The following is a 24,276-nucleotide window of genomic DNA, read 5'->3' as shown; positions in this document are numbered from 1 at the left end:
CACATGCAGCCGCCAGCAGGTGGAGTCAGACTTTTTGCTGCCACCTGGTGGCTGGGACCGCATATTGTGAATGCCGTTTTATACTCTCGCCTTCTTTACTATTTCCTTGCAGTGATAACGCTTATGTTGGGAGTGGCTTCGGAAATTTTCGTTAGACCGGAACTGACATCATTTCTCGACCCACGGGAAAAACTGTCGTGACACAGCTTCCGCCCGTTATACGTAGCCATTATTAGTGGAGTTGTAAGCCGCTGTAGTTTTCTTGTTACAGTCTGACAAGTACTTCGGTTGTGGTTCAAAACATTCAGTCACCTTTGAAAGCTAAGATAAAGGTAAACACTCAAAAGTTTCTAAAGATGTATAACATGTTTATTAGTTTGTAAGGAGTGGTTATGCCATGCTATGACTCATAAAGTATTTCAGAAGATGCTATTTTAAAACAATTTTCAAGTATTCATTCATCATTCAAAATTCCACAGATCTAATCTTGGTTTTATGTGTTGAAAATTAAATCTTTGTGTAAGTATAGTACATTATACAATATATCTGGATTTGAGATGCCTGTCATGCCAGTTCCGGGTTTGGACTACATGGGAATCCCCAACCAGGCCCATGGGCCAACAGCTATGAAATGGGATCCCAAAAATCTTGAAATTCGTACCACTTCTGTGGAACGAACATTGGAACCATTAGTGATTCAGGTAGCACTACACTTTAAAAGCCTCTGGATGTGTAGAGGAGAGTCATTAGGTCGTGCTGCATCTTTTTTGTTTCTTTGGCATGATGTGTTCATAACTAAGTTGTTGTATAAATTGCATGCATAGTTTGAATTGTGTTTTTGTTTTGTTTATTTTTTCTTTAGTTCCTTATGTTCCAGTAGAAAGTCTATGCTGTTGAATACTTCAAAAGTTTCTGCAATGCAAAATAATTCAAATAGCCAAGACTTGGCTCCCATTACTCTGAAATGGGATCCCAAAAACTTGGAGATCAAGACGAAATCGGTGGAACGTACATTGGAGCCATTGGTTATCCAGGTAAAGAGTTTGCATTGCCTCAGGGAAAACAGTTACTGATTGAAGGAAACTATTTGAAATTCTTCTTTGCTTCCTTATATTTAATTTGTGTGTTTGCACGATTTGCTTCTCTTTGTACCTTTTATAAAATTCCTGTAATCTATTTTATATATATATTTATTTCATTACTTATCTAGGTTACGACTCTAGTAAACACAAAAGGTTCTTCAAAGAAAAAGAAAGGCCGTTCGAAAAGAGCTCATGTTCTCGTAGCGGCTGTAGAGAAAGCAACAGGCAACTTTATCGAACGCGGTGAACAGATTGCTTATGAAAATCCAGACATCCAGCAAGAAATGTTGGCTGCAGTTGACGAAGTACGAAAAACAGGCGAGACCATGAGTGTTGCCTCACGCGAGTTCGCCGAAGACCCATGTTCGTCCCTAAAGCGCGGAAACATGGTTCGGGCAGCACGTAACCTGTTATCTGCTGTGACTCGTCTTCTAATCCTTGCGGATATGGTGGATGTTCATCGTCTACTTAAATCCCTTCGAGTAGTTGAAGACGATCTTGAGCGTTTGCGTGGAGCCTCAAGCCAAGCTGAACTAGAAGAAGGTATATTTGGCTAAATCCTCGTTTGAAAAAGAATTGCATTAAAATCTTTTGTTGTAGGCATGCGTATGTTTGGCAGAAATGCTTCTGAATTGATGGCACAAGCTGCTCGTCGTCAACAAGAACTTAAAGATCCAGCTTTGAGAGATGATTTGGCTGCTGCTCGAGCTGTGCTCAAGAAGCATTCAATGATGCTGCTAACGGCTTCAAAGGCTTTTGTTCGTCACCCTGAACTAGCAGCAGCTAAAGCTAACAGGGACTATGTTTTAAAACAAGTTTGCCAGGTAAATATAATTTTTTAGATGGTTACTCATAAAAATTGGTTTTCAGGATTCTTTTTATTATCAAAGGCTGTTAGCGCAATTTCCGACGTGGCACAAGGAAAGAGTACTGTCGGAAACCCGGCCGTTCAAATGCCCTATGATGGGCCTGGAGAACTGGCTGCAGCTCTCGACGATTTTGATGAACGAATAATTATGGACCCATTGGCATACAGCGAAATCCGTACGCGCCCATCACTGGAAGAAAGACTTGAAAGTATAATCAGTGGTGCTGCACTAATGGTATGGAAGGCTGAATGTCTTTGAAGTGCACTACCTTCAATCGAAATTCTTTTATCGAATCTATCCAGGCGGACTCTTCCTGTACTCGTGACGATCGTCGTGAGCGTATCGTGGCCGAATGCAATGCAGTTCGCCAAGCACTTCAAGACCTTCTGAGCGAATACATGTCTAACATGGGCAAAAAGGATCGCAGCGAAGGACTGGATCGTGCCCTTGATCATATGTGTCGTAAGACTCGTGATCTACGCCGTCAATTGCGTAAGGCAGTGGTTGACCATGTCTCAGATTCGTTCCTGGAGACCAATGTGCCACTTTTGGTGTTGATCGAAGCAGCTAAATCGGGCAATGAGAAGGAAGTAGAGGAATATTCACAGGTATGTTTTCGTAAAATTGTGGTGTTCATTTGTTCCGGATTTGCACAAATCAACTTTTTATTCGCTTAACGTAGGTGTTTCTCGAGCATGCCAACAAATTGGTTGAGGTAGCTAATTTAGCTTGTTCGATGTCGGGCAACGAAGATGGTGTCAAAATGGTCCGCTATGCCGCCTCCCAGATAGAGGCTCTCTGCCCACAAGTTATCAATGCAGCACGAATTCTGGCAGCTCGTCCGCGCTCTCGCGTTGCACAAGAAAATATGGACATTTTCCGCGATGCATGGGAGAACCAAGTTCGCATTCTGACAGATGCCGTTGACGATATCACAACCATCGATGACTTTTTGGCCGTCTCTGAAAATCATATTCTTGAAGACGTCAACAAATGCGTCCTCGCCCTCCAGGAAGGCGACCCTGATTCGCTGGACAGAACTGCAGGCGCCATTCGTGGCAGAGCTTCCCGTGTGGCCAATGTTGTCACCGCTGAAATGGATAATTACGAACCTGGCATTTATACCGAGCGTGTTCTTGAAGCTGTCAAAGTTCTACGCGATCAAGTAATGCCTAACTTCGCACAAAAAGTTGAAATGGCTGTCGACGCCTTGTCGAACAATCCACCTCGTGATGTCGATGAAAACGAATTCATTGACGCCTCTCGTTTGGTTTACGATGGTGTTCGTGAAGTCCGTCGCGCCGTTCTTATGAACCGCGCCGACGAAGAACTTGATCCTGAAGAAGTTGAATTGGATGAACAGTACACTATTGATACCCGCAGCAAATCGAGTAACCACACGCTCGATTACATGGTGGACGAATATCCAGATATCAGTGGCATCACCACTGCACGTGAGGCTATGCGTAAACTGAAGGAAGAAGACAAGGCTAAAATCGCCCAGCAAGTCGAGTACTTCCGCACAGAAAAGTTGAAGTTTGATCGAGAAGTATCGAAATGGGACGACTCCGGAAACGATATTATCGTCCTAGCCAAACATATGTGCATGATTATGATGGAGATGACGGATTTCACTCGCGGTCGTGGACCCCTTAAAACTACAATGGATGTAATTAACGCGGCCAAGAAAATTTCAGAAGCTGGAACCAAATTAGATAAATTCGCCCGTCTGATTGCCGACCAATGCCCTGAATCATCGACCAAGCAAGATTTGCTTGCATATTTGCAACGTATTGCTCTTTACTGCCATCAGTTGAACATCACCTCTAAGGTTAAGGCTGATGTACAAAACATTAGTGGAGAGCTGATTGTTTCGGGTCTGGACAGTGCTACTTCCCTCATCCAGGCAGCTAAAAACCTCATGAACGCCGTCGTCTTGACGGTGAAAGCCTCTTACGTGGCTTCTACGAAGTATACCAGCCGCCAGACAACCGTCGTATCGCCTATCGTCGTTTGGAAGATGAAGGCACCCGAAAAGAAGCCACTAGTTCGCCGCGAGAAGCCCGAAGAGGTTAGGGCCAAAGTTCGTCGCGCGTCTCAGAAGAAGCACATCGCCCCTATTAAAGTCCTAAGCGAATTCCAAAGTCCTGCCGAAAGCGTTTAAAAGAAAGAAACCAGCAAGCTTGTGGTCGAATTTATGAAGAAAAACAACGCCAGCAAACGTCCAATTCTCTTTTTAGAGTAACGGGGCTATCTATCAGAAGCGAGTTGGTACAGTGGCTTATTTTTTTGTAATTCGGTGAATCAGCATTGACCCACGACTTTCCATTTTCAGCCTATGTTTATTTTCCCTTCGAATGAGCGATCGTCTTTCTTCGAATGTGTCATTTACGACGAAGCGCTAAAAATCTATCATAATATTATCATTTCGTCTTCCATTCCTAATTAGTTATAGGAATGGAGGACTTTCAAATCTTTTAGATGAAAGTCCTATCTCTAAAATGTCAAAATCATGGCTCAATGCTTATGAAAAAAGCCAAAGCTAGTGCGGCCGTTTTCTTCTATTCATATTAAGGAATGCGCATTTCATTTCTTACAATCCTGTGCGTCTCCACCCCTTATTTTGACTTAACGAGAACAATTTCTGTATTATTTTTTTCGGATTTAAGAAGTAATTGATTTGGACAGCTTCGAAATTAGTAATAGTAAAATAGATCCCTTCCCATCATTTTGTAAGCGGCCGACATTCAATCCACTACAGAGAGACTTAATTATATCCATTCCTTCGAAATTACAATTTACAAACCAAACCTTATGCGATAAGTTCCCTTAAGTAACCGTTCAAACAATTTTTATTATTTTTTGAGCGTTTCCTTTATAATTATCTCCTTTTTCTCAATCCTGACATCATATCAATACGATTAAAAACCACTTTTTTTTTCATTCGATGTGTTGTTTTGATATCGGTGTTCTAATTTCATACACGGTTTAAAGAAAAAATTATCCGTTTCAATCGGATGTTTTTTTTTTAGTTTACCTTTTTTGGTCTGACGGTCGAACATGTCATTTCTCAACGCAATTGCAACCTAGATTGGCCGATTTCATGCATCGCTATCATGTTTATCGCTGGCTCTTCAATTTTTGTTTTGTACCGTCAAGATATTGAACACCCGGGACTTGCTGACTGGCTATCATTCCGACACTCGGTAAAGTGATATGGACCGTCATCTAGCAGCAATGCGATCTCTTTTTTAATATATATTGTTCCTTTGAAAATAATTGAACTATCGACTACTAAGACTTTCAAAATTATTTCTTAAAGCGTGTGTTGAGTGAGATTGCTTCTTTTGTAACACGAGGCGTGGGGCGGAACAGCAGAGGAATTTTTACTCTCATGTAAATCAAATAAATTGAAGTAACATTATCTGGGGCAGAAAGGGATTATTGAACTTCCGCTAGAGGTCCTCTGCTAGGCGGTTCACACGCTCATTCAAAGGCCTGGCGGCATTTGTAGGTACACGCCCACTTTGAGTCCCTCACCCACAGCGCTGCATGTCTGCCTCCCTTTCTTTTCAGTTGCAACCCAAGCATGGACCGGGCAATAAGCCAGTTTTACAGTACTCCATGCAAAGATCTCATTTCGTACTGGTTTCTGTGACTTTCGAATCACTTGAATAACACGTTCAATCGATTGTTTGACTTGACACCCAATTGTGAACCTTTGATCTGCTCCTACCTACTAACAGTGTCTGCTTTGCAATCGACAGTTGAGCCAGCAAAATGGGAAAGACTAACGTGAACGACGATGCTGTCAATAACGGTGAGCTACAAGCATTTAATCATTTAGATTGTCGAGTCTCACAAAAACAAAATTCTGCCCAAAGGTGTGCTCCTTTCTCCCATTGTTTTTATCCCAACTTCCACAAGACGTAAAAGTAACAGACCCTTCTTTGGTTGCCCCTCCAGCCTTACTATTTGGTACGTGTGTATGTATACACATGATACAGAACGCCGAACAGCTTTCGATTCAGCTCAAAAGAAGCTGTAAATGTGCTAAATATTGTTTTCCTTTCTATTATCTTTAAACATGTTCCCCCTCTTTGAAAGGATATCCTGTAGGCAATAGTTTTGAAGACATAATTTAGTTTACTTGGAGATTATCTGCTGCATCTTGATTATTCGATACGACGAGTCCCCAATATTTCGACTGGGGTGGCAGAATATCCACACGAAGCTCTATGGGCGGTCATGTGATGTATATAAGGCATAGTCCTGTATTTTTAAACTGTCTGGGCCTAAACAGGGACTGTCCCCGCCACCCAGTTTCGGCAACTCAATCTTTCGTGGTGTTTTTTTTTTTCATGTTTCTTTTCTCGATTTGTTTGTTTGTGAAAGAGTTGTTGACTCGAGTGGATGTATACACACAAACACAAAATTGAAATTACTATAAGGAACAGTCAATGATGTTTTCCACTTGTGTGAATACTTGGGTGACTGCCGCCTTCAATGATAAATGTATTACAGTTTGATAGATACTGCTCAATCATAGACGCACTCGAACTTATTTCCTTATTAAACGAATTATTTTATGGCAGATACAATGGCAGCAGAAAAACGTCCTTTTCTGGAGAGCGGACCTGAATCGGTCAAGTTGACGCCCAGCTGGGAGGACCGGAATCTACCGGCTGCAGAGCTGAATTTGCGAGGACTAGAATCTGATCTGGATAAAGCCGCTTTGGACATGGACCCACCACCCGATCGGTAATTACTGATGCACATTCTTAACAGCGTTTCCTGAGGGTAATCGGTTGAGACCACACGCACTAGCTTCGATTAGACAACCGAACACTTATTCGCCTAAATTCTCACAATTGCTTCTTTTAAAGATTCATCCGCTTATTCACGTTTCCATTATTTCCGCCCTTTATTGCTCAGCTGTGATTGTATACCGCAGCAACTGTCAAGATATGCTCTAGGATGACACCAGTCAACGTTAGTTCATTCCCAACGTCTCACAATGTCAAGATAGGAAAAAGGAAATATCCTTTTCAAGTGTGTCTTATAACACAGTAGGATTACGATCAAGGGCGTGGGCAGTACGGTCCGACGATTGAAAAACCATTAAATTAATATCATTTTTCTATTTTTCTATTTATGTTTGTATTTCAGATTGAATTTGGTGTATCTCACTTTTATACTCCACGGAATTGGCACATTAATGCCATGGAATATGTTTATTACTGCGAAGGACGTAAGTTTTGCAATTAATTCATATTGGCAAGAAGGGTTTCATTGACTAACCTTCATTTCTAAAAATCCACACAGTACTTTGTCGTTCACAAACTTGGACCAGAGAATACCGGGCAAAGTCTTGCTTATGCTGCCAACTTTCTTCAATTCCTTGGCTTCGCTTCCCAGGTTCCCAACGTCATCTTCAACTGGCTCAACATCTTCATCCAGATAGGGTATAAAAGCTTATTAATTTTCTCGTTTCTTTTTAAAGTTGTTTTGTTCGCTGGTGCAACTGGTGGATGATAGACAAGTGAAGAGATATAACTTCAAGGTCAAGGCTTTTCATAGTTAATCGAATCATCCATCACAGGAATCTCGTACAGTGTTTTCGCTGCTAAGTTAATTTTTTTTTTTAAAGAAGATCAAGTTTCAAATAGTTTGTCCAAGAGATGAATCGCTTTATAAATCATGTACGCCCCTTCAGTAAATAACAAATGTTTTCTGGTTGGATCGAAAGTTATAATAGTGGTTAAGATTCAGATTAAGAATACATTTTATTTATTGATTTATATATATTTTTTAAAATATAAATTTCATCTTTTATTTATTATATTTTTATTTTTTTACAGCGGAAGTTTAAGTACCCGTATTATTGGCGGTATTCTCGTTGAAGTAGCTGTTTTCGTTTTAACAGTTGTTTTGGCTATGTTGGAATCATCTCAATGGCCAGGAGCATTTTTCTGGACTACGATGGGTTCAGTGGTCATATTAAACAGTAAGTTTTTTTTTTTTTATTAAAAGTCATGTGGTGTCAAGGATTTAAAAAAAAGTTTGGCGTCAACAGTGGCTGGTGGAATCTATCAAAATACCATTTACGGAATGAGCGCCAAGCTTCCTTTCAAATATACAGGAGCGGTCGTCCTTGGCTCGGTAAGTTCGTTTTAAGAAGTAAAGTAAAAAATTCGTATTCAAATTTGAAATTTCTATTCTTTCACTCCATATTAGAATATCAGTGGGACTTTCACGGCCGTTATAAACGTCATTTCGTTAGCTCTGGCCCCTAATGCGCGTACCTCGGCCATATACTATTTCATCGCTGCCCTCTTCATTCTGTTGGCCTGTTTCGACTCTTTCTTCGCCTTGCCACTCAACGTACGCATTTATTATTCATTCTACATATGTTAACCTTGAACGCATTTGATGCGAAGATTTTGTTTATTTTTCCCCCGTTTGCTACAGAGATTCTACCGTTATAATGAACAACGCATTAAGCGACAAGAACAAGAAAAGAGCGTCGCTTTAGGTGGTATTAAAGCCCGTCCACCTTATTGGATGATTTTCAAGAAATGTTTTCCGCAATGTCTAAACGTTTTCCTCGTCTTTTTCGTCACACTCTCCATCTTTCCCGCCGTTTACTCCGGTTGGTGTTTTTATAAAATTTTAACAAAGTTTTCCTCCTGTAATTTTAAAATTTATATTATCAGATGTCAAGATGGTTGACGAGAACTTCATTATTTCACAAAAATATTTTGTAGCCGTATGCTGTTTTCTCAGCTTTAATTTCTTTGCAATGGTTGGGAATATGTTGCCTGGACTTTACTCTTGGGTACGTAAACGATTTGGCAAAACTATTAATGGGACACACAAGAGTTTGTCTTACATAATCCTTCTTTGATAATTGTAGCCGGGACCTCGCTGGTTATGGATTCCAGTCGTGTTGCGAGTCTTGTTCATCCCATTCTTCTTATTGTGCAATTATCAACCATTGGGCGTCACGCGAGCATTGCCCGTTCTTATCGACAACGATTGGGCTTACTGGGTCGGTGGCATCTTTTTGGGTGTAACTAGCGGATACTACTCTTCACTAGCCATGATGTATTGCCCACGAACGGTGGAACCTGAATACGCGGCTACAGCTGGCATGTTTGGAGCTGCTTGTCTGATCACTGGCATTTTTGGCGGAATCAACTTCAGTTTGATAATGCCGATCCTTGTGGAATCGATTTCTTTCTAATCGATTGGATTTGTTTTTTTTTTTTTTTAAATAAGGGATGGGCACGAGAGCTTCAAGATTTCTGTAGCTCATTAGCTTACTCATAGTGTTGCTTTAAATTTTTGTTCAGTTTCATGTTCTTAGTCGTTCTTTAGTTTACCCTTACATACGACTCTTTATTTCTCTTTGGGAAGAGTTGTGGGGACAAGTGGGAATGCGCAGTCAAAATGTTCAGTGCAATCTTTTGAACTACTGTGCAAACTAGTCCAGTTAACTCGCATTTTTCCTGTGACGATTGATTTTTCTCGTTTCCTTGAACTAATTTATTGTTTGCTTTTTCGGGCTCAAGGTAAACTGGTGCGTTCACGGCATTCGAGGGAAGTGAAGCCACTGCACTCTTAATTTTTTTTTCTCCCACCCATTTCTCCTTACGTTTGCACTGCTTCTTCCTGCAGTCGTACTAGATCTTCAAAAGTGCAAAATCAATTAGTGATTTTGACCACGGGTTTCGTGCCAGCTGCTAATAATAACAGTCGCCCGATCATGAAATTTTTTTTTGTGTATCTTTCAGTCACCATACGCAGTGGACTTGTGTGTATTTTTTTTTACCCACTTTTTTTTTATAAATGTTCTATGTCCTTATAGTAATGAATATTTCAGTGGTCCAATGTTTCTATCGTGTTTTATTTCTTCTGTATTGATTTGCGGATTGTATCTGCATACACATTTTTCGCAAGGGATTTATCTTTAATTTAGCATCCCAGTTCTATCATAATAACCGAGTGACATTTGAAAATACCTTGTGACTCGGCTTTATACGTGTTGCCTTGCGAAGCGGAAAAACAGGTAGGGATAATCTCACCGAGACGCTGTCACGCTGACATCCTACCTGTCACGCAACTTGTCATACAAGGTTTAATCGTGTTTATACTTGCCAGCTTAAGAATAGAATTCCTTGTAAATTTCTGACTTGATGTTCTATTCTTTCTGCAGAATCGCTGACAGGCCGGGCACTCCGGCCATTTCGTTCGGTCGTTCGTGAAAGATAAGTCAGCTATCGCTAGGTGGCAGTGTGTATTCGTGTTTTACTGTTTTTGATTCCGTCATTTGCTTTCCAGACGCCGAGTGAAAATGTATGGTCTTTAAAAATGTATTGTTTGTCATTACGCTTACTTACGGTTTACTTCGATATTAAAAAAGGTAATTCTTATTCCTTAAGATTACTGAATCTAAAATATTATGTGTGAATTTACAGACAATTAGTACTTTATAGTATTATTAGTGACAGTAATAGTGGTAGTAGGCATGAAACTTATATTTGAAGCCCACATATACAGTGGAATTAGACAAATGTGTCAAGATCAGATATTTTTCCATTACTGCTACCACACCAGAAAAATGAAGCATTAAGACTGTTAGAATTCATATTTTCGTATAACATAGGTATTCTTGCTCATTGTCGTCATTGACCATAGGATCTTTTAAAACCCAGAGACAAAAGGAATTTTTAAAAATTTCTTTGTATGCGACAGTAGAACTCCAGTGACAGTAGATGAGTAGAACTCCAAAGACATAAGAACTCCTTTTTAAAATATTATTAAAAATACCCGACAATAGAAATCCACTACGCGACAATAGAACTCCAATAATTTTTTAACTGCCGGGCACTGGAGTTCTACTGTCACTGGAGTTCTACTGTCGCATACAAAGAAATTTTTAAAAATTATTAGTGGCGGTGAAAATATCGACACAATTGATGTCCACCAGGTGGCGCGAGTGTCTTCATGTGGACTAAATTCGGCCATTATGTTACTTGACGCAGCCGAAATGGGACGCCGGTCGTGACGTTTCCCAAAATGAAAAGGTATTTCTTGTTAATTTCTTAGGTTAACGGAATGTAAAATCTCGATGTGTCAATTTTCAGGTTATTGATCATACCACTTTGCCATCGGAATTGAAAATGCTTATACATTTGCCGAAATGTCGTGCCTCGTGTGTCTCGCTGCCTGTACCCAGTCGTACGTCTCGTCCCATGCAACAGCAAAAGTAATTATTTTCTTCAGATTTCCTTCAACTATTTACTTCATATGACTAGAGATCAATTTGCTTTGCTACCGTGGAAATTTGAATACCTTGCCAATGGTAAATCTTCCTTTGTAAAATTTGAGACATCAAAGTTGTTCTGTTTAGTCTTACTCCTGCTATTCTTTTATCGTAATGAGTTCCTGTGTGATTCTGTACACACTTGTGTTTCCCAATGGTAATTTTTTATTTTCTTCAATAGGTCTTACAACCACGCTTCACGTTGCAGCCAGATGGTGAAAGGTGTGATGAAGACAACTTCAACCGTTGTTTGCAGGATGTGGTGCCAGTGTTATCCAGAAGTAGCTGTGCTGGAGTTATCCTGAAGTAGCTGTGCCAGAATTTTTCCAAATTGCTGACTTGAAAATTTTAACTGTTTTTTGCTTTGCAAGTGGTATCTTGTGTTGCTGACTTTAAATATTTTTATCCGTTTTTATTTGTGGTTTTGCTCTGCCAGTCAGTTGCTTACTTGAATTTGTTTCATCTGTCGTCTTTTGCGTTTTTACTTGTGCAGTATGATTGTGGCAATCTGACCCTATGTCAGATTTGACATAGTCGACAACTGCTAGATTAAATTCCGGCTTTCTGCACCAACAAAATAATAACGGCACATGTTATTATCGCGGTTGGGAAAGTCACAGGCCCCCCCCTCCCTGGGGGCCATAAAATATATGTGTTTGTGTTAAAATGAATAAAAATATTAAATGATAATATAAAAATTGTTTTAATTTATAAACAAAAAAAAGGGTGGTCAATGAACATAGCCAATTTTTTGCGAAAAAGACTTAGTAAAATAATAAATGGGGGTTGTTTTTAGGGAAATTTAAAAAATAATAAAAATTTGGACAGGAACTTAGGTAAATATCATATTGCTTTTGAGCACATGGGTCCTAACTGGTTAGGTCAAGCGGCGACTTTGTTATAGTGAAAATAGTAATATACAGCAGAAAATAATTTTGGTTTCAGCAATTTATTTTTTTAACGAGGCAATAATATTGATTAAGAGCGAAATGTTTAAGAATATTTGTGAAGGCGGTAGAGTTCATCGGAATAAAAGAATCTTGGTGGTTAACTTTTCTTACTCGTTGCAATTCCCCATTATTATAACATTCCTAGTTTTCAAACTAACCAACAGGATATTTCGTTTACTTAGGGAAAAGGGACAAAAGATTTTCATTTTTAATTATCTAATGATTTATCAGTCTTGAATTTCAGCAACTCCTCAGCTTCAACAATAGATCAAGTCTGAAACAGCGGCACACGATCGAACTGAAACGAAAGAAAAGAGATTAAGTTCGAGTCAATAATAAATAAAATTTTTCATCCATCAATACCTTAACGTGGGTAAAAGTCGCAAGAGACGACACCTTAATGCAAGACAACCATAAGGCAACACCAACTATTTCACACAACAGTTCAAACACTGCAGGAACACCAACATGGTAAATTGATGTCGGATGTTGAATTGCAGGTCTGCAGAAAATGCATTTCAGTGCATCTTTCAATCAGAAAATGACTGCCACACCACTGCACACCAGAATCACCACCAACGCCAAACTGGACCAAGGAATCTACAAAGCAAAGGAATATCAGTTAACCAAGAACATCTTCAAGCTAGTGTAAAAAGGGAAATTCAGTTCTTAGAGAAAAGCTATTTTTTAAGAAAATTAAAATTTTCACAAGCTCATATTTCACAAAGGCTCTTATTTGAAGCAGTTATTGTCAAATGTTATCTAAAGTTTTATACCCAAACTCAAGTAATTTCTAATCAAAAAACAAATACACAGGCTACAATTTAAGCAAAATGCAAACCCACTTAAGTTGTCTTTCAAGTAAATTGTTACCATTTTTCAGATTTCCTGTTTTCTTCCCATTTTCATCTCGCAACATGATACATCAGACATCTTGTCAATTTGGCACTGGACGTTGAGAAAAATCTCCACCAACCTGCCAACAAATTAGTAGGATTAGTAAAATAAACTTCTCATTATTAGTAACTTAAATGTGTGTTTTCGCAAGTTCGATTCTACTGCATATCTCAACTAAAAAAATTCGCAAAACAAATCACAGAAGATTTTACAATACGTGTAACTTTTGACTACAAATGTTTGATAATTGGTAATTTAAAAAAAAAAACTAATTTCTCGATCACAGTATTATCATGTTGTAACAAGTCTTAGGATTATTAAGTTACTCGACATTATTACTTGTACTGTTCTGAAGTACTTTGACATGTGACAAAACGTGCAGCATGCAGCAAGAGACGACATTTTGAAATAGTGTACAACAGGGCATGGCCACATGGAATTTGCAAGTATAAATTTAAGGCCATGTTATCCATAAAAAACATTCACGTTAAGGATAAAAGCAGGAATTACCTTTTTTTATGTAGAACAATGTCAGGAAAGATAGTACCCAGCAATGATGTCTAGAGTAACCTTCTCGGCCAGCGTCTCGGAAGAAAAAGAATGATTTTAGGTTTTCTCGTCTCAAAAGTCAAAACTAAGGTGACCCCCCCCCCCCCTCCAGTACATCCAACACACTAGGGCTGAATAGTTCAATCCCTAAACACACTGAAATATTTAGCCACCTAGTGACAGCACTTAGCATCCACGGACGAAGACGATAGACGATATATTCAGTATTCCGCGCATCGATGATTCAGGATACCGCGTAAAGTCAGGTTCGCGACTTCGCGTGACAAAATAATATACCTCCTCAACAGTCAAGACCGAAGACCTCAAGCCTCACATTTTGATGCTGTTTCATCTTGCATGACTGGAAAGTGGTAGAAGCAAATTGACGTCAAAACAAATTGCCATTTGGTTTCAATTAAGTAGTAACAGATAAGTAGTAAATAAATGGACACCGACGATGATGACGTAGAAGAGGAACAAAATCCACACGGTAATAAAGCGTTACACTTTGAAATGAAACTGATACGTCAGCCATGTCCGTTTGCTGTGCCATTTAAAATCAAAACAAAATTTAAAATAGTTTCCTTACAGAAACTCCGGAGAAAGAAATTCTTTGGGCTGCAGCTAAAGGAGAAATTGACATAGTTGAAACTTTGGTTCAAAGTAATCCAGCATTGGTTCATGTGAAAGACTGTGATGGCTACAGTCCTCTTCATAGGGCCTGCTATGAAAATCATTTGAACATTGCAGAGTTACTACTCAAACACAATGCCAAAGCAGATGCATTGACCAATGAACTCTGGCAACCATTGCATTCAGCGAGCAAATGGAATAGTAGTTTGTGTGTGGCTTTACTGTTGGAATGGGGTGCTAATGTTAATTCGGTAACTAGAGGTGGACTCACACCATTACACTTGGCCTCATCCAATTCTACTGCCTATGACACTTTGCTTATTTTGTTAAACCACCCTTTGATTAATTCAAATATTTTGAGCACTAATGGTGAAACAGCCTATGAAATATCTTGTAGATGTGGACCTTACTCACAACTCTTTGATATTGTAAATGAAGCCTTGAATTGTATTTAATTATTACTTGCTAATGTAATGTGTTAACTCCTGAAGTGGAGCCTAATAAATATTTCATGTGTGGTTCCTAAACATTTGTTTTATATTTTAAAATCCCAAATTGTTTTGTTTAATTGAATCGATTTTGCAGAAAAATTTTTAAACGAAACTGAAAACAATTGTTCGTACGACAAATGTAAACTGTTTTATATTTTCTCCGACCTTAATTGGAATTCTTTATCCCTTACAATTATCAAGAATCAGGGAATGCTTTATTTGAGGATGACTATCATTCAACAAGTGATTCATGTTCTATGAGCATGGCAATTGTGATGAGAATAAAAATAACTCGGGGTAACAGGGTCTTATTTAAAAAAAAGGCAAACGATGATATGGATATTCAGAGACGAGCCGAGTAGAACGGACACAAATAATCTGAGCAATTTTCAAGGGCACTTAATAAATCTTATGTACAGAAGAATAAGAATCGATTTTACAGGCTCTTGACATAAAAATAGGTCGTCTCAAGAGTCGATCCAATTTAAAAGATTCTTTACAACGGCTTGCCTATAATGTCGGATTCAGTTGACTTCAATTCAGGATATATATGCCTATTGGAGCATAATTTCTTTCAGGTGCTTTTGAAGAATGAAATCCTTGACGGCACCGAAAACTTTGTTTATATTTTCAGTATCAACAGCCGTAGTAAAATGATGATAAAGCACTTGGTGGTTGTTACGTCGAGTAGATACAAACATATTTAAAATGAAGGCTTGGACTTTAGACAAATCAAATGGATCATCCTGAAAAAATTTTTAAGAATTCTTGAAATCTGGATAACATTATATTAAAGAAAAAGGTCTGTACGGAAAAAAGTAACACATACCTGATACTCGGGAAAGTAGAGTGCAATATTAGAAGCTCGAGTCAAAAGCTTGGCTTTAAGAAGGTCAGTTTTGTTCAGAAACAGGATAAAAGCAACTGACAGTAAATAACGAATGTTGACGATAGTATCAAAAATGTTCTTCGATTCTTCCAGACGTTTCGTCCGTCTATATGTATAAATATATTTTGGATTATAATTTATATTTAAAAAAGCAGCAACACAATTTATCGTATTTACCTGTCTTCCATTAAAACTTGGTCGTATTCCGAAGATGATACCAGAAAAAGGATGGCTGTTACCGAATCAAAGCACTGAAGCCATTTCTGCCTTTGCGAACGTTGGCCTCCAACGTCCACGAAGCGGAATGGGATTGAGTTTATAGTCATAACAAACTCGGTTACGCCTTTAGTGGCTTTGCGTGCATGAAGAATGTCTTGATTATTCGGCAAGTAATCCTACAGACAATTTACCAATTAAAACGATGACAAAAATAAACAAAGATCGACACTGTAACAATTCAAAAATTCTGTGTACCTTTATGGCAATTCTTTCCAAATTTTCGAAAAAATACTTAACAGAGTCACTCTGTAAGAATAAAGAATGATATAATCATATTGGCAAGCATGATTAACATCATATGAACTAGGGCTTAGCTGTATCTAAATATTAAATTGTTCATGATAACTCAGTGGTAGAATATAATGTTGGTGATAACTGATAACATTGAAATATGTATCTCATTCCAAACACAGGAAATCTTCTATACTTGCACAAACTATCTGCATGTTGGATAGATTATCACAAACTAAATAAGGAAAAATGGTGAAACGTTGGCACACTTACCAGCTGAAATTCTCTTCTTCTGTCGTAAGCTTCTCTGATACCATGATCACACCACAGTTGTTGAATGTAGACAGCATATTCCATAAACACTTTGGTATCAAACTGCATCACATTATCTACTCTTAACAGGAATGGAGCCAAGTTTGCATTGTTTGGATTTTCCCAAGGAATTTGTAGTTTTTCGCGAGCATCAACCAAGACACGCATGCCTCTTATGATATTCTGGTAGACAATAGATTGAAACTCGTGAATAGCTTCTGTGTCAAACTTAACTCCATGAATGATCCGCATCTGCTTGAGAAATGTTGATTTTCCCGACTCACCTGCATTTTTACATATTTTAATGTTGAACTTTGTTGTAATAAGATTGATTAATAATTAAAAACCTCACCTGCTCCAAGGAGCAAAAGTTTGACTTGGCGCCGGTTGTTGTGCTTTTCCCTTTCGATTTGTTTGTCAATCTTTATACTTCTCTGAATTTGCTCAATCTCTTCGTCAGAATACTTCCACTGTAGGCAGCAGTGAACAAGATTCGTCATTTTCAGATTCAGTTTCTATATCGACACTTGTTCATGACACGTGAGTCGAGAAGAAAAATTATTTGTTTACCCCGCCTATTGTGTTGCAACTAACCAGAACAAGTTCAAAATGGTCTAATGCAGCAACAACAAAGCCAAGAGATTATTTGTGTGGGGGGGCGTTGCGAAATGTCGAAATGGTCATCTGGTGGTGAATATTGGCGTTTATTTTTAAATCGATTCTTTAACAAAAAACAATATATAAAAACGAAATTCAATTTATATAAAATTGCTTGAATATTAGAGACAATTAATTACACAAACACTTAAAATGATTGCATTTCTATTTACGCGAGTGTGTTTCTTAAAATATCACACCTGATCATCGACATAAACATAAACTACATACGTACGAACTTCATGTAGCTCTTCAACTCCAAATCTCCAATCAAAGATATTCGATTTCAGGGCTCAGTTCGATAAGGGATCAAAGTCTGAATAAATTTGATCTGTTAGTTGAGACTGTAATTGTCATCTGTCCTTCCAAAACTGAATTATCTATCTATATACGCTATATACGACGAGGACTTTGAACACAGACGAATAGAGCATCAGCTACTACAAACTTTTTGAGCTTCCAACATTTACGGTTTTTGCAGGTTAAAAGTTGAGTAGCTCCCTATAAATAAGAAATAACGAGAGATTACGAAAATACACAACAATAGAAAATTTTGAGGTGACTGAAACACGCTGACGTCAGAGGGATTTTAAAGGGATTCATCATTCATTTATATTTTTTAACAACCGACCTAATAACCTGAAGCGTCGGTGTTGGTTTTCAACTTTTGTCACTCGAGAACGCTTTTTAACGGTTTTGCTCACAAGCGAACATAAACAGGATCCAAGCGTCCCTATTTAAAGCTTACAACGTAACAAATCGTTTTTAATGAAATAGCTAACTTTCTCAGAGATGAATGTTGTTACATTGTACGCGATTGTAGGTTTCTTACTTTCTTGACAGAAACTTGACAGAAGTTAACGACACTTTTACAACTGTGTATTCGAATTAAGAAAAACTAAATGACAAAAAAAAAGACTAATGCGGAAGTGGGATAATTCCGATAATTATATAGCCACTCTTCTATAAAGTAATAATTTAGAGATGATTGCACAATCGACGTCATAAGTAACGAGACGGTTCACAGAAATAATTATAGAATACAAAACGTCGTCCATCAATAAAATACCAGAATAAAATACAAGATTAACCAAAAAAAGAACCGTAAACAATCATTATAATATTAAACGATATTTTTAATGGGGTGTGAATAGGCGATAGCAAGTGAGGGAAACCACGCAAGAAAACCAATACAATGGTTGATGAAACATTCGAGCAGCTGTTGAAACAGAACGATCGGCGGAAATTTAAAATGTATGCATCACGAGTGGGGAAAGTTTGAATATTTATTTACTGGAACCTTTGGTACTAACGTTACTAGGATCCGGCTGCGCAAGGTAATAGTTGACGGCTCTATTAATGTCACAGTCAGCCGCCAGGGCTAACCGCAAAAGCTCAGGCCTAGAAACTTCACCTCCGAGGATATCTTCAAGAGCCGAGACACAATTTTCCAGAAGCTGTTCCTGTTGCTAAGGGACAAGAAAAACAAAATTAGAGGCCCAAGATTTTCGAGGCAAATCAACCAATATTCAAAAAACCTCTTGTTCCACTTCAGCTACAGCAATACGCATTTCATTCGTCAATTCTTGCAAAAGATCCACGCTCTCCTTACTACTACTGCTACTACTGGAACTAGAACTGCTACTCCTACTACTGCTACTTCGATCACTACTGGTCACCCCCCTGCAACAAACAAAATAAATCAATATACAGATATTCAAGTTATGTGTAATCCTATTCATACCACATATCGCGGTAGGTATCTCCGCTATAGAGCGATGAACTTAGCCAGTGATGCTTCGATCTGGATTGTAGCAATAAATATTTATAGTTTGTTAATAGGTTTTAAAAAATTATTGTTGTGAATAATTTTTTGAAAAATACGTATTCGAGTTTGAAGTATGAAGCTGCACTTGGGATCTCAGATGAGCAGGAAGGTCCTCTAACCCTTCTTTGTCAACCAAATCTCCGTTTTTCCAAATAAAGGCAATGCAAGACTCCTAATAAACAAACAATTACCGTATTGTATGGCCTGCCTTTAAGTACTACGATTAAGAAATCGGGACAAATGTTTATACCTGAAGTTGTGTAGCCGACCATTGATCAGCGATGGCTAGCATACACAGAACGTTTGAATTGTCTAAACGAGAGGTCAAAACAGTCTGACAGCCGGCACTAAGTTGTTCGACCTCAAACCGGTCAGCCATGATTAACAACTCTATCAGTTGTTCATTACTGAGAGTAGTTTGATCAATATGGTCACCATAAAGGAAACGGAGAAATAGTGATAGCAGCTGGGCAGAACAGTCGGGCAATGTGATTTTCCTTGTCAGAAAAGGGCAGTTTAAACACGACAAAGATGTCAAAAGCATATTTTGCTGTTGTATACCTGTCAATTGCTTCTCGCATTCCAGACAAAAGAGCACGATGAAACCAACGACATCTTGCAGCTAATATTACACGGTGTGCTTTGACCAAATGGCTAATTTGGCTCGCATCAGCATCAGATGGAAGTACAAATTCTAGGTCTGAATTATTTTGGTTTTCCAAAAGTAAAAACACTTGGCGAGCAAGGGGACTTTTGCTTGCCATAGGCTCGCGACACAGCGGGCCAAACATACTTAAGTCGCCATTCCTGTCGAATCATCAATGAGTAAGGTAAAAATATTAAAAGTTAATTTTCATCAATTAGGTACGTCGGCAAAGAGTCAGCTCCAGTAGATTCAGTGTTGGGTGGACATGTGGAATGTGTAGTAGACGGTCCAGTGTTTTCTAGAAGTTCCAATCCAATCAATGCCGCGTTCAATTCTTCTCGCTGCACCAAATCGCAGACTTGCTGAAGTAAGGCGCGAACGTTAGGTTCCGTTTTGATTTCTCTCAGATGACTAATTGTCTGGTTCTGGTTAATATAGTCCATTAAAATAACTGTAGAAAATTGTAAGGAAATTTCCATGTGTACTATTTTTGACGAAACGTTGTAAAACGTGAATTGAAATTCAGCCATGGTTAGAGATACGTCCAGAGAAGCGATAATTTCTTCTAGACGAAAGATGACCAACGGAATCTCTTCCACAAAAAGTTTTATATTTCGCATGACGGAGCGTACTTGCGAGGATACACTCATTTCTGTATACTTTTCCCTGTGAGTTTAAGAAACTTAATAAGGTAAACTTTTTAGCTAAAAAACAAAAACAAAGAAACGACTAACTTTTTATGTGATAGAAATTTGACGGCTAGCAAAAGCTTTTCGTGCAAGTTCTTCAGCTTATGGGCTTCTTTGTCAAGCAAAGTATCAGCAATACAGTGGCCAGTCAAAGTTTGGGCACGAAAAGAAAATGCAATCTGTTCGGTGATATTTTTACATTCTATGGCTAAGGCCCAAATGACAGACAACGCACCTTCCACCTAAAATTATGGTATGAAAACATTACTGTCAAAGAACAACGGAAGAGACCAGCTTAAAATATTTATACAGACCTCTGGAGCTATGTAGCTGGCCAGGACAAAATTCTGACTTGCTGAAAGCCCGCCAATAAGATTGCGGAAGCATTTTAGAAGGCGATAAACTTGAGAAACAAATACTGGCAGCCTGGAGCGAAAATACGTCATGACCTCTCGACGTTCTTCAGATGACAAATCTGTTTTATGCTTTGTAAACGTCACGCATAATTGGACAAACCGAATGACCACAAGGACACCTTCTCTGTGTACGGAAAAGAAAAAGTGATTTGTTTTTAAATTTTAATAATAAACGTTTAAATTAAATTTCTACATACCCTAAACTTTGTTTGACCGATTGCCACAACCGAGCAGCATTGACGAGCATATCAGCTTCGTTATTACTATCAAACATAGAGATCATACGTTCTAGTGAAAAATGAATGCTGTTAACTAGGCTGTGCAAATCAACTCTTGCGGCTGTATTTCTTAGGAAAGATTGGCACAACTCAACAAGGTTTGCCATTGCCTGTTGATTTTGGAAATGCTCAATGCATAATTTAGCTGTTTGGCTGCTCAGTGTTGCGGGAAGATGGTGGGAATAGCTGAAATGTAGTGCTGTAGAAAGTACAGCTTCTGGTAACCCATTCAAGGATTCCCAATCAAAGTCACCTAGACCAAGAGAGAGAATTGTCTTGTGTACCTGGAACTAGAAAAAAAAATTTTAGATTAAAAAAAAACATTATTGTAGTTCAAAATGAACTTACTGAATGGCCATTTGCTGCACACAATTCAAAGTCAGAAAAATATCCTTCTTCCAGTGCATGTGTGAGAGTGAATGGATTGTCTAAACCACTTTGGGTCTTAGTTGTAATTCTTTTGCATGTTAAAATGATCCACGAATCAAAGTAGAGAATCAGCTCTTGATGGGAGGGCTTTTCTACCTAGAAATATGTCATCATAATACAGTTAAAAGTCCAATTTTGTAAAATAATGATAAAAAGCTAGATGCCTTACTCGAAATTCAATAACACTCCCACTGAATCCAGCAAACCGAACAAAAGTTGAAAAAGATGAAGAGTATACTTCATAAGTATCACAGAATGTAGGGGGGAAATCGACGTTGCGTTCATTTTTCCAAATAACAGAACCTCCTTTTTCTAATTGAAATTCAATTCCCTTCAAATTAGGTAAGCTGGTATCGTCTGCTGTGTGGGCCTTACATTCGACAATCTACAAAATCGAAACCATAATTAGCAAGTTAGTTCGATGACTGAAGAACAACAAAAACTACCAGCCAATTTCCTTGAAGTTGTTTTGAACCCGAATATCGAGCCATACTGCCTTTTTAAATAGCTAAAACTCGAGAAAGTTTAGTTGTCTTTGTGCCCACCATTCAAGTGTGTACTTGGTATTGTACTCAAACATTACTACCATCTAGCGGACACGTTTGGATTTGAAATTAGAATTTCTTTTTCAATTTTCAATTTTGTATCAAGTATGCAGTCCCAAGAATTTTCATTATCGAGTTTGATCCAATGCTTTATGTTTGTAATGCATTAATGTATGCATGTATTAGTAACATATTTAGGAATGCGCATCTATGCGATGATGATTGACTGGGTTGTATAAGGCCACAAGATTTGCATCGGTATAAATTAACGACTATTTGAAGAGACAAGGAAGTTCAAGATTTTACCCCACATATTATTTTTAAACAGATGCTCCCTATTTTTACTTAAGCCTACCGAGTAATGTCAAGACAACAAGCGAGGTAGGATTCTTTTGAAGTTTTGGCAACTGATGAAAATCACGTACACCCTCCACAGAATTTCAATCACCTTTGAAAAACATGAATGAATTCGACGTAAAAATTTTGGCATCCTATCGGTCCTCTGTGAGACATAGTTGCCAACGCATTGGCTTTTGCTTTAATATTGCTTTTGTCTTTCATTCTTCAATTAGTCATAATTTTTACAACTTATCTCTCGTCAAGTCGTTATTTCACCCGCTATTTTCTGACGGACTAGTACATCAACATTTTATCCTACTGATGAGCAGCTTATTTCTACACTGTCAATTCGAAAACAGCCCCTAATTCTAAATAAAGTTGTCGCTCGTCGACGCGCACCAAAAATGAACAATGTTCAGCAAAACACGGAGAAGATAATCGATTTATGAAGTTTTCACATGTTTAACAGAATAAAGTCACATGAAACAGAACAAGCTAGCATTTCCGTAGTGTCGTTTCGTTATTTAGGATTGGGCAGTTGCGATGGTTAGTCTATATAGATAGTGTTTGTTTAGGTGCAACTTGGAACAGGCAACAGAGAATATGGAAGGCCAACATGTTAGGAGATGCCAGAAAGGGCTTTGCTTGCTTTTCAAGAGAAACCATAGAGCTGCATTTGACTTTTCATGTCATCCATTGTGGTGTCTCCAAATTGGGCACTGTGCTTTTGCATCAGCTTGTAGATAGCCTCCATTTGTTCTGTTTCAACCCTTGATAAAAAGTAAAAATGTTAAATCCAAATGTTCATAGTGATCTAAAAATGTGTACATATAAAGTTAGGTTTGTTTAATACTTCTTTTCCAAGAGTTTCACTTCTTCAGGAAGTTTTTCTTCCAACTGCTTAGCCAACTGAAGAGGTTTTCTTGAACTCAGAAATCCTAAACCATCTTTCTGTTGTTGTTCTTTGGGAGGTGGGGAGGGGGTAATGTTTTTTGCATTCCAGAGGCATGTTAGTGTTAAGCAAATGATGGCAAAGACAGTAGTGATAAAGTAATAAACAGACGTGTCTTCCCAGAAAGTTGCCAACATGGTTTAACTCAGATCACAGCTTGTTTTTTTAGAAGTGCACCCTTTAAATTCAGGCAACAAGGGGAGAAAAGCTTCTCGATTCAAATATTCAAAAGCAGATTGCTGCTTTTCACTTAGAATTTTTTGAAGATTTTCACAATCCTTTTCGTTGATGGCTTTTGACAAGTTCTCTACATCCGCTCTGTTTTGAATACAGGCATCAACCCTATCCTCTGAATCAGCTCCTATGGAAATGTGCTTCTCAAAACACTCCTTTATTGAGTCTAGTTGCTGCTCCTGGTTGTCAGAGTTCAAAATGATTTCACTGACAGAGTTGTAGAAGTTCCAGTACTTGCTGTGTTCTGGATGATGACTCAGGTATGACTTGAAAAATGCTTGACCTTCATCTGAAGATAACAATGCACTAAGATTGCACTCTTGAATAACCTTCTTGAGGGTTTTCTTTGGTATAGATTTCAGATCCGGATCAGCCATCAACGATTCTCTATAGTATTTGAACAGTGATTCAATAGGCTTTTAGCAAGCTTTAGTGATAAGATTCATTAAAAAAAGTTTCACGGATTTGCTTTCTTACCACCGACTTTTCTGCTTTTCTTCAATAGATCGTTTCGATCTGCCCAAGGTAAACTTGTCTTAAAATATTTTGACGTATTTCAAGCTGACTCTCCGCTCCGGCAACTATTTATAAATTATAAAAGAAGAATGGGATGGGCCTCTCTTTTTTCGAGTATTGTTTTGGTTTGAGTGCTTGCAAGTACGGTGCCCTAGCGGTCAAATCAAGAAACAATTTTGTAATTGTGGCGCTGAATTTGAATTGTCAGTGAAAATGACTTAAACAATATATTTGATA

The 24,276-nt window shown here is 38.3% G+C and overlaps 5 protein-coding genes and 2 long non-coding RNA genes across 9 annotated transcripts; 3 read left to right on the top strand and 4 right to left on the bottom strand.

Annotated features, from left to right (window-relative positions):
- Positions 1 to 26: 26 nt before the first annotated feature.
- LOC124188406 (catenin alpha-like) lies at positions 27 to 4,146 on the top strand. 3 transcript variants are annotated; one of them, XM_046581012.1, is made up of 7 exons: positions 27 to 332; positions 863 to 1,034; positions 1,211 to 1,625; positions 1,683 to 1,906; positions 1,973 to 2,185; positions 2,254 to 2,559; positions 2,634 to 4,146. In XM_046581012.1, exons 2-7 carry the CDS (start codon positions 888 to 890, stop codon positions 4,113 to 4,115), a joined length of 2,787 nt encoding a protein of 928 aa, XP_046436968.1. In that variant the 5' UTR covers positions 27 to 332; positions 863 to 887; the 3' UTR covers positions 4,116 to 4,146. The 3 variants fall into 3 exon arrangements, with proteins under 3 accessions (XP_046436968.1, XP_046436967.1, XP_046436966.1); XM_046581011.1 differs by lacking the exon at positions 863 to 1,034 and adding an exon at positions 530 to 701 and having other exon boundaries at positions 94 to 332; XM_046581010.1 differs by lacking the exon at positions 27 to 332 and adding an exon at positions 560 to 701.
- Positions 4,147 to 5,479: 1,333 nt separating this feature from the next.
- On the top strand, positions 5,480 to 9,916 carry LOC124188408 (equilibrative nucleoside transporter 1-like). Its single transcript, XM_046581013.1, has 10 exons — positions 5,480 to 5,771; positions 6,547 to 6,712; positions 7,121 to 7,202; positions 7,277 to 7,416; positions 7,813 to 7,958; positions 8,028 to 8,113; positions 8,189 to 8,335; positions 8,423 to 8,603; positions 8,668 to 8,789; positions 8,868 to 9,916. Exons 1-10 carry the CDS (start codon positions 5,732 to 5,734, stop codon positions 9,195 to 9,197), a joined length of 1,440 nt encoding a protein of 479 aa, XP_046436969.1. The 5' UTR covers positions 5,480 to 5,731; the 3' UTR covers positions 9,198 to 9,916.
- A 2,296-nt stretch (positions 9,917 to 12,212) lies between these two features.
- Positions 12,213 to 13,780, bottom strand: LOC124188405. The gene is made up of 4 exons (XR_006872351.1): positions 13,637 to 13,780; positions 13,103 to 13,205; positions 12,593 to 12,829; positions 12,213 to 12,527 (listed from the first exon to the last, which is right to left on the bottom strand). It is a non-coding gene; the product is annotated as an uncharacterized LOC124188405 (long non-coding RNA).
- Positions 13,781 to 13,926: 146 nt separating this feature from the next.
- LOC124188404 (ankyrin repeat domain-containing protein 49-like) lies at positions 13,927 to 14,835 on the top strand. The gene is made up of 2 exons (XM_046581009.1): positions 13,927 to 14,165; positions 14,267 to 14,835. The coding sequence occupies exons 1-2, from the start codon at positions 14,120 to 14,122 to the stop codon at positions 14,761 to 14,763; spliced, it is 543 nt and encodes a 180-aa protein (XP_046436965.1). The 5' UTR covers positions 13,927 to 14,119; the 3' UTR covers positions 14,764 to 14,835.
- Positions 14,836 to 14,928: 93 nt separating this feature from the next.
- LOC124188403 (guanine nucleotide-binding protein subunit alpha homolog) lies at positions 14,929 to 17,183 on the bottom strand. The gene is made up of 6 exons (XM_046581008.1): positions 16,863 to 17,183; positions 16,472 to 16,794; positions 16,163 to 16,213; positions 15,866 to 16,083; positions 15,629 to 15,794; positions 14,929 to 15,545 (listed from the first exon to the last, which is right to left on the bottom strand). The coding sequence occupies exons 1-6, from the start codon at positions 17,008 to 17,010 to the stop codon at positions 15,354 to 15,356; spliced, it is 1,098 nt and encodes a 365-aa protein (XP_046436964.1). The 5' UTR covers positions 17,011 to 17,183; the 3' UTR covers positions 14,929 to 15,353.
- Positions 17,184 to 18,029: 846 nt separating this feature from the next.
- LOC124188402 lies at positions 18,030 to 22,055 on the bottom strand. Its single transcript, XM_046581007.1, has 14 exons — positions 21,900 to 22,055; positions 21,623 to 21,838; positions 21,373 to 21,549; positions 20,944 to 21,314; positions 20,645 to 20,870; positions 20,376 to 20,572; positions 20,127 to 20,307; positions 19,864 to 20,066; positions 19,557 to 19,802; positions 19,246 to 19,492; positions 19,052 to 19,167; positions 18,912 to 18,971; positions 18,706 to 18,850; positions 18,030 to 18,636 (listed from the first exon to the last, which is right to left on the bottom strand). Exons 1-14 carry the CDS (start codon positions 21,942 to 21,944, stop codon positions 18,454 to 18,456), a joined length of 2,613 nt encoding a protein of 870 aa, XP_046436963.1. The 5' UTR covers positions 21,945 to 22,055; the 3' UTR covers positions 18,030 to 18,453.
- A 706-nt stretch (positions 22,056 to 22,761) lies between these two features.
- Positions 22,762 to 24,194, bottom strand: LOC124188401. Its single transcript, XR_006872350.1, has 3 exons — positions 24,001 to 24,194; positions 23,191 to 23,910; positions 22,762 to 23,107 (listed from the first exon to the last, which is right to left on the bottom strand). It is a non-coding gene; the product is annotated as an uncharacterized LOC124188401 (long non-coding RNA).
- Positions 24,195 to 24,276: the final 82 nt, after the last annotated feature.

Source organism: Daphnia pulex, chromosome 2 (genome assembly GCF_021134715.1).
Source record: "Daphnia pulex isolate KAP4 chromosome 2, ASM2113471v1".
Lineage (NCBI taxonomy): Eukaryota > Metazoa > Arthropoda > Branchiopoda > Diplostraca > Daphniidae > Daphnia > Daphnia pulex.
The sequence above is the reverse complement of the archived record's forward strand: the minus strand, read 5'-3'. Positions and strand labels throughout refer to the sequence as shown.

Bases quoted from the DNA above. Each gene is read 5' to 3' on its own strand.
- LOC124188406 (XM_046581012.1), top strand. From the start codon at position 888: ATGCTGTTGAATACTTCAAAAGTTTCTGCAATGCAAAATAATTCAAAT. The intron at 1,907-1,972 runs GTAAATATAATT...TTATTATCAAAG, and splicing joins TTTTAAAACAAGTTTGCCAG to GCTGTTAGCGCAATTTCCGA. The intron at 2,186-2,253 runs GTATGGAAGGCT...GAATCTATCCAG, and splicing joins TCAGTGGTGCTGCACTAATG to GCGGACTCTTCCTGTACTCG.
- LOC124188408 (XM_046581013.1), top strand. From the start codon at position 5,732: ATGGGAAAGACTAACGTGAACGACGATGCTGTCAATAACG. The intron at 7,417-7,812 runs GTATAAAAGCTT...ATTTTTTTACAG, and splicing joins AACATCTTCATCCAGATAGG to CGGAAGTTTAAGTACCCGTA. The intron at 8,114-8,188 runs GTAAGTTCGTTT...ACTCCATATTAG, and splicing joins GAGCGGTCGTCCTTGGCTCG to AATATCAGTGGGACTTTCAC.
- LOC124188404 (XM_046581009.1), top strand. From the start codon at position 14,120: ATGGACACCGACGATGATGACGTAGAAGAGGAACAAAATCCACACG. The intron at 14,166-14,266 runs GTAATAAAGCGT...GTTTCCTTACAG, and splicing joins AGAGGAACAAAATCCACACG to AAACTCCGGAGAAAGAAATT.
- LOC124188403 (XM_046581008.1), bottom strand. From the start codon at position 17,010: ATGACGAATCTTGTTCACTGCTGCCTACAGTGGAAGTATTCTGACGAA. The intron at 16,795-16,862 runs GTGAGGTTTTTA...GTAAAAATGCAG, and splicing joins ACTTTTGCTCCTTGGAGCAG to GTGAGTCGGGAAAATCAACA. The intron at 16,214-16,471 runs GTAAGTGTGCCA...TTATTCTTACAG, and splicing joins GAAGAAGAGAATTTCAGCTG to AGTGACTCTGTTAAGTATTT.
- LOC124188402 (XM_046581007.1), bottom strand. From the start codon at position 21,944: ATGGCTCGATATTCGGGTTCAAAACAACTTCAAGGAAATTGGCTG. The intron at 21,550-21,622 runs GTAAGGCATCTA...ACATATTTCTAG, and splicing joins GGAGTGTTATTGAATTTCGA to GTAGAAAAGCCCTCCCATCA. The intron at 18,972-19,051 runs GTATTTTTCAAA...GCTACAATCCAG, and splicing joins CATACTTCAAACTCGAATAC to ATCGAAGCATCACTGGCTAA.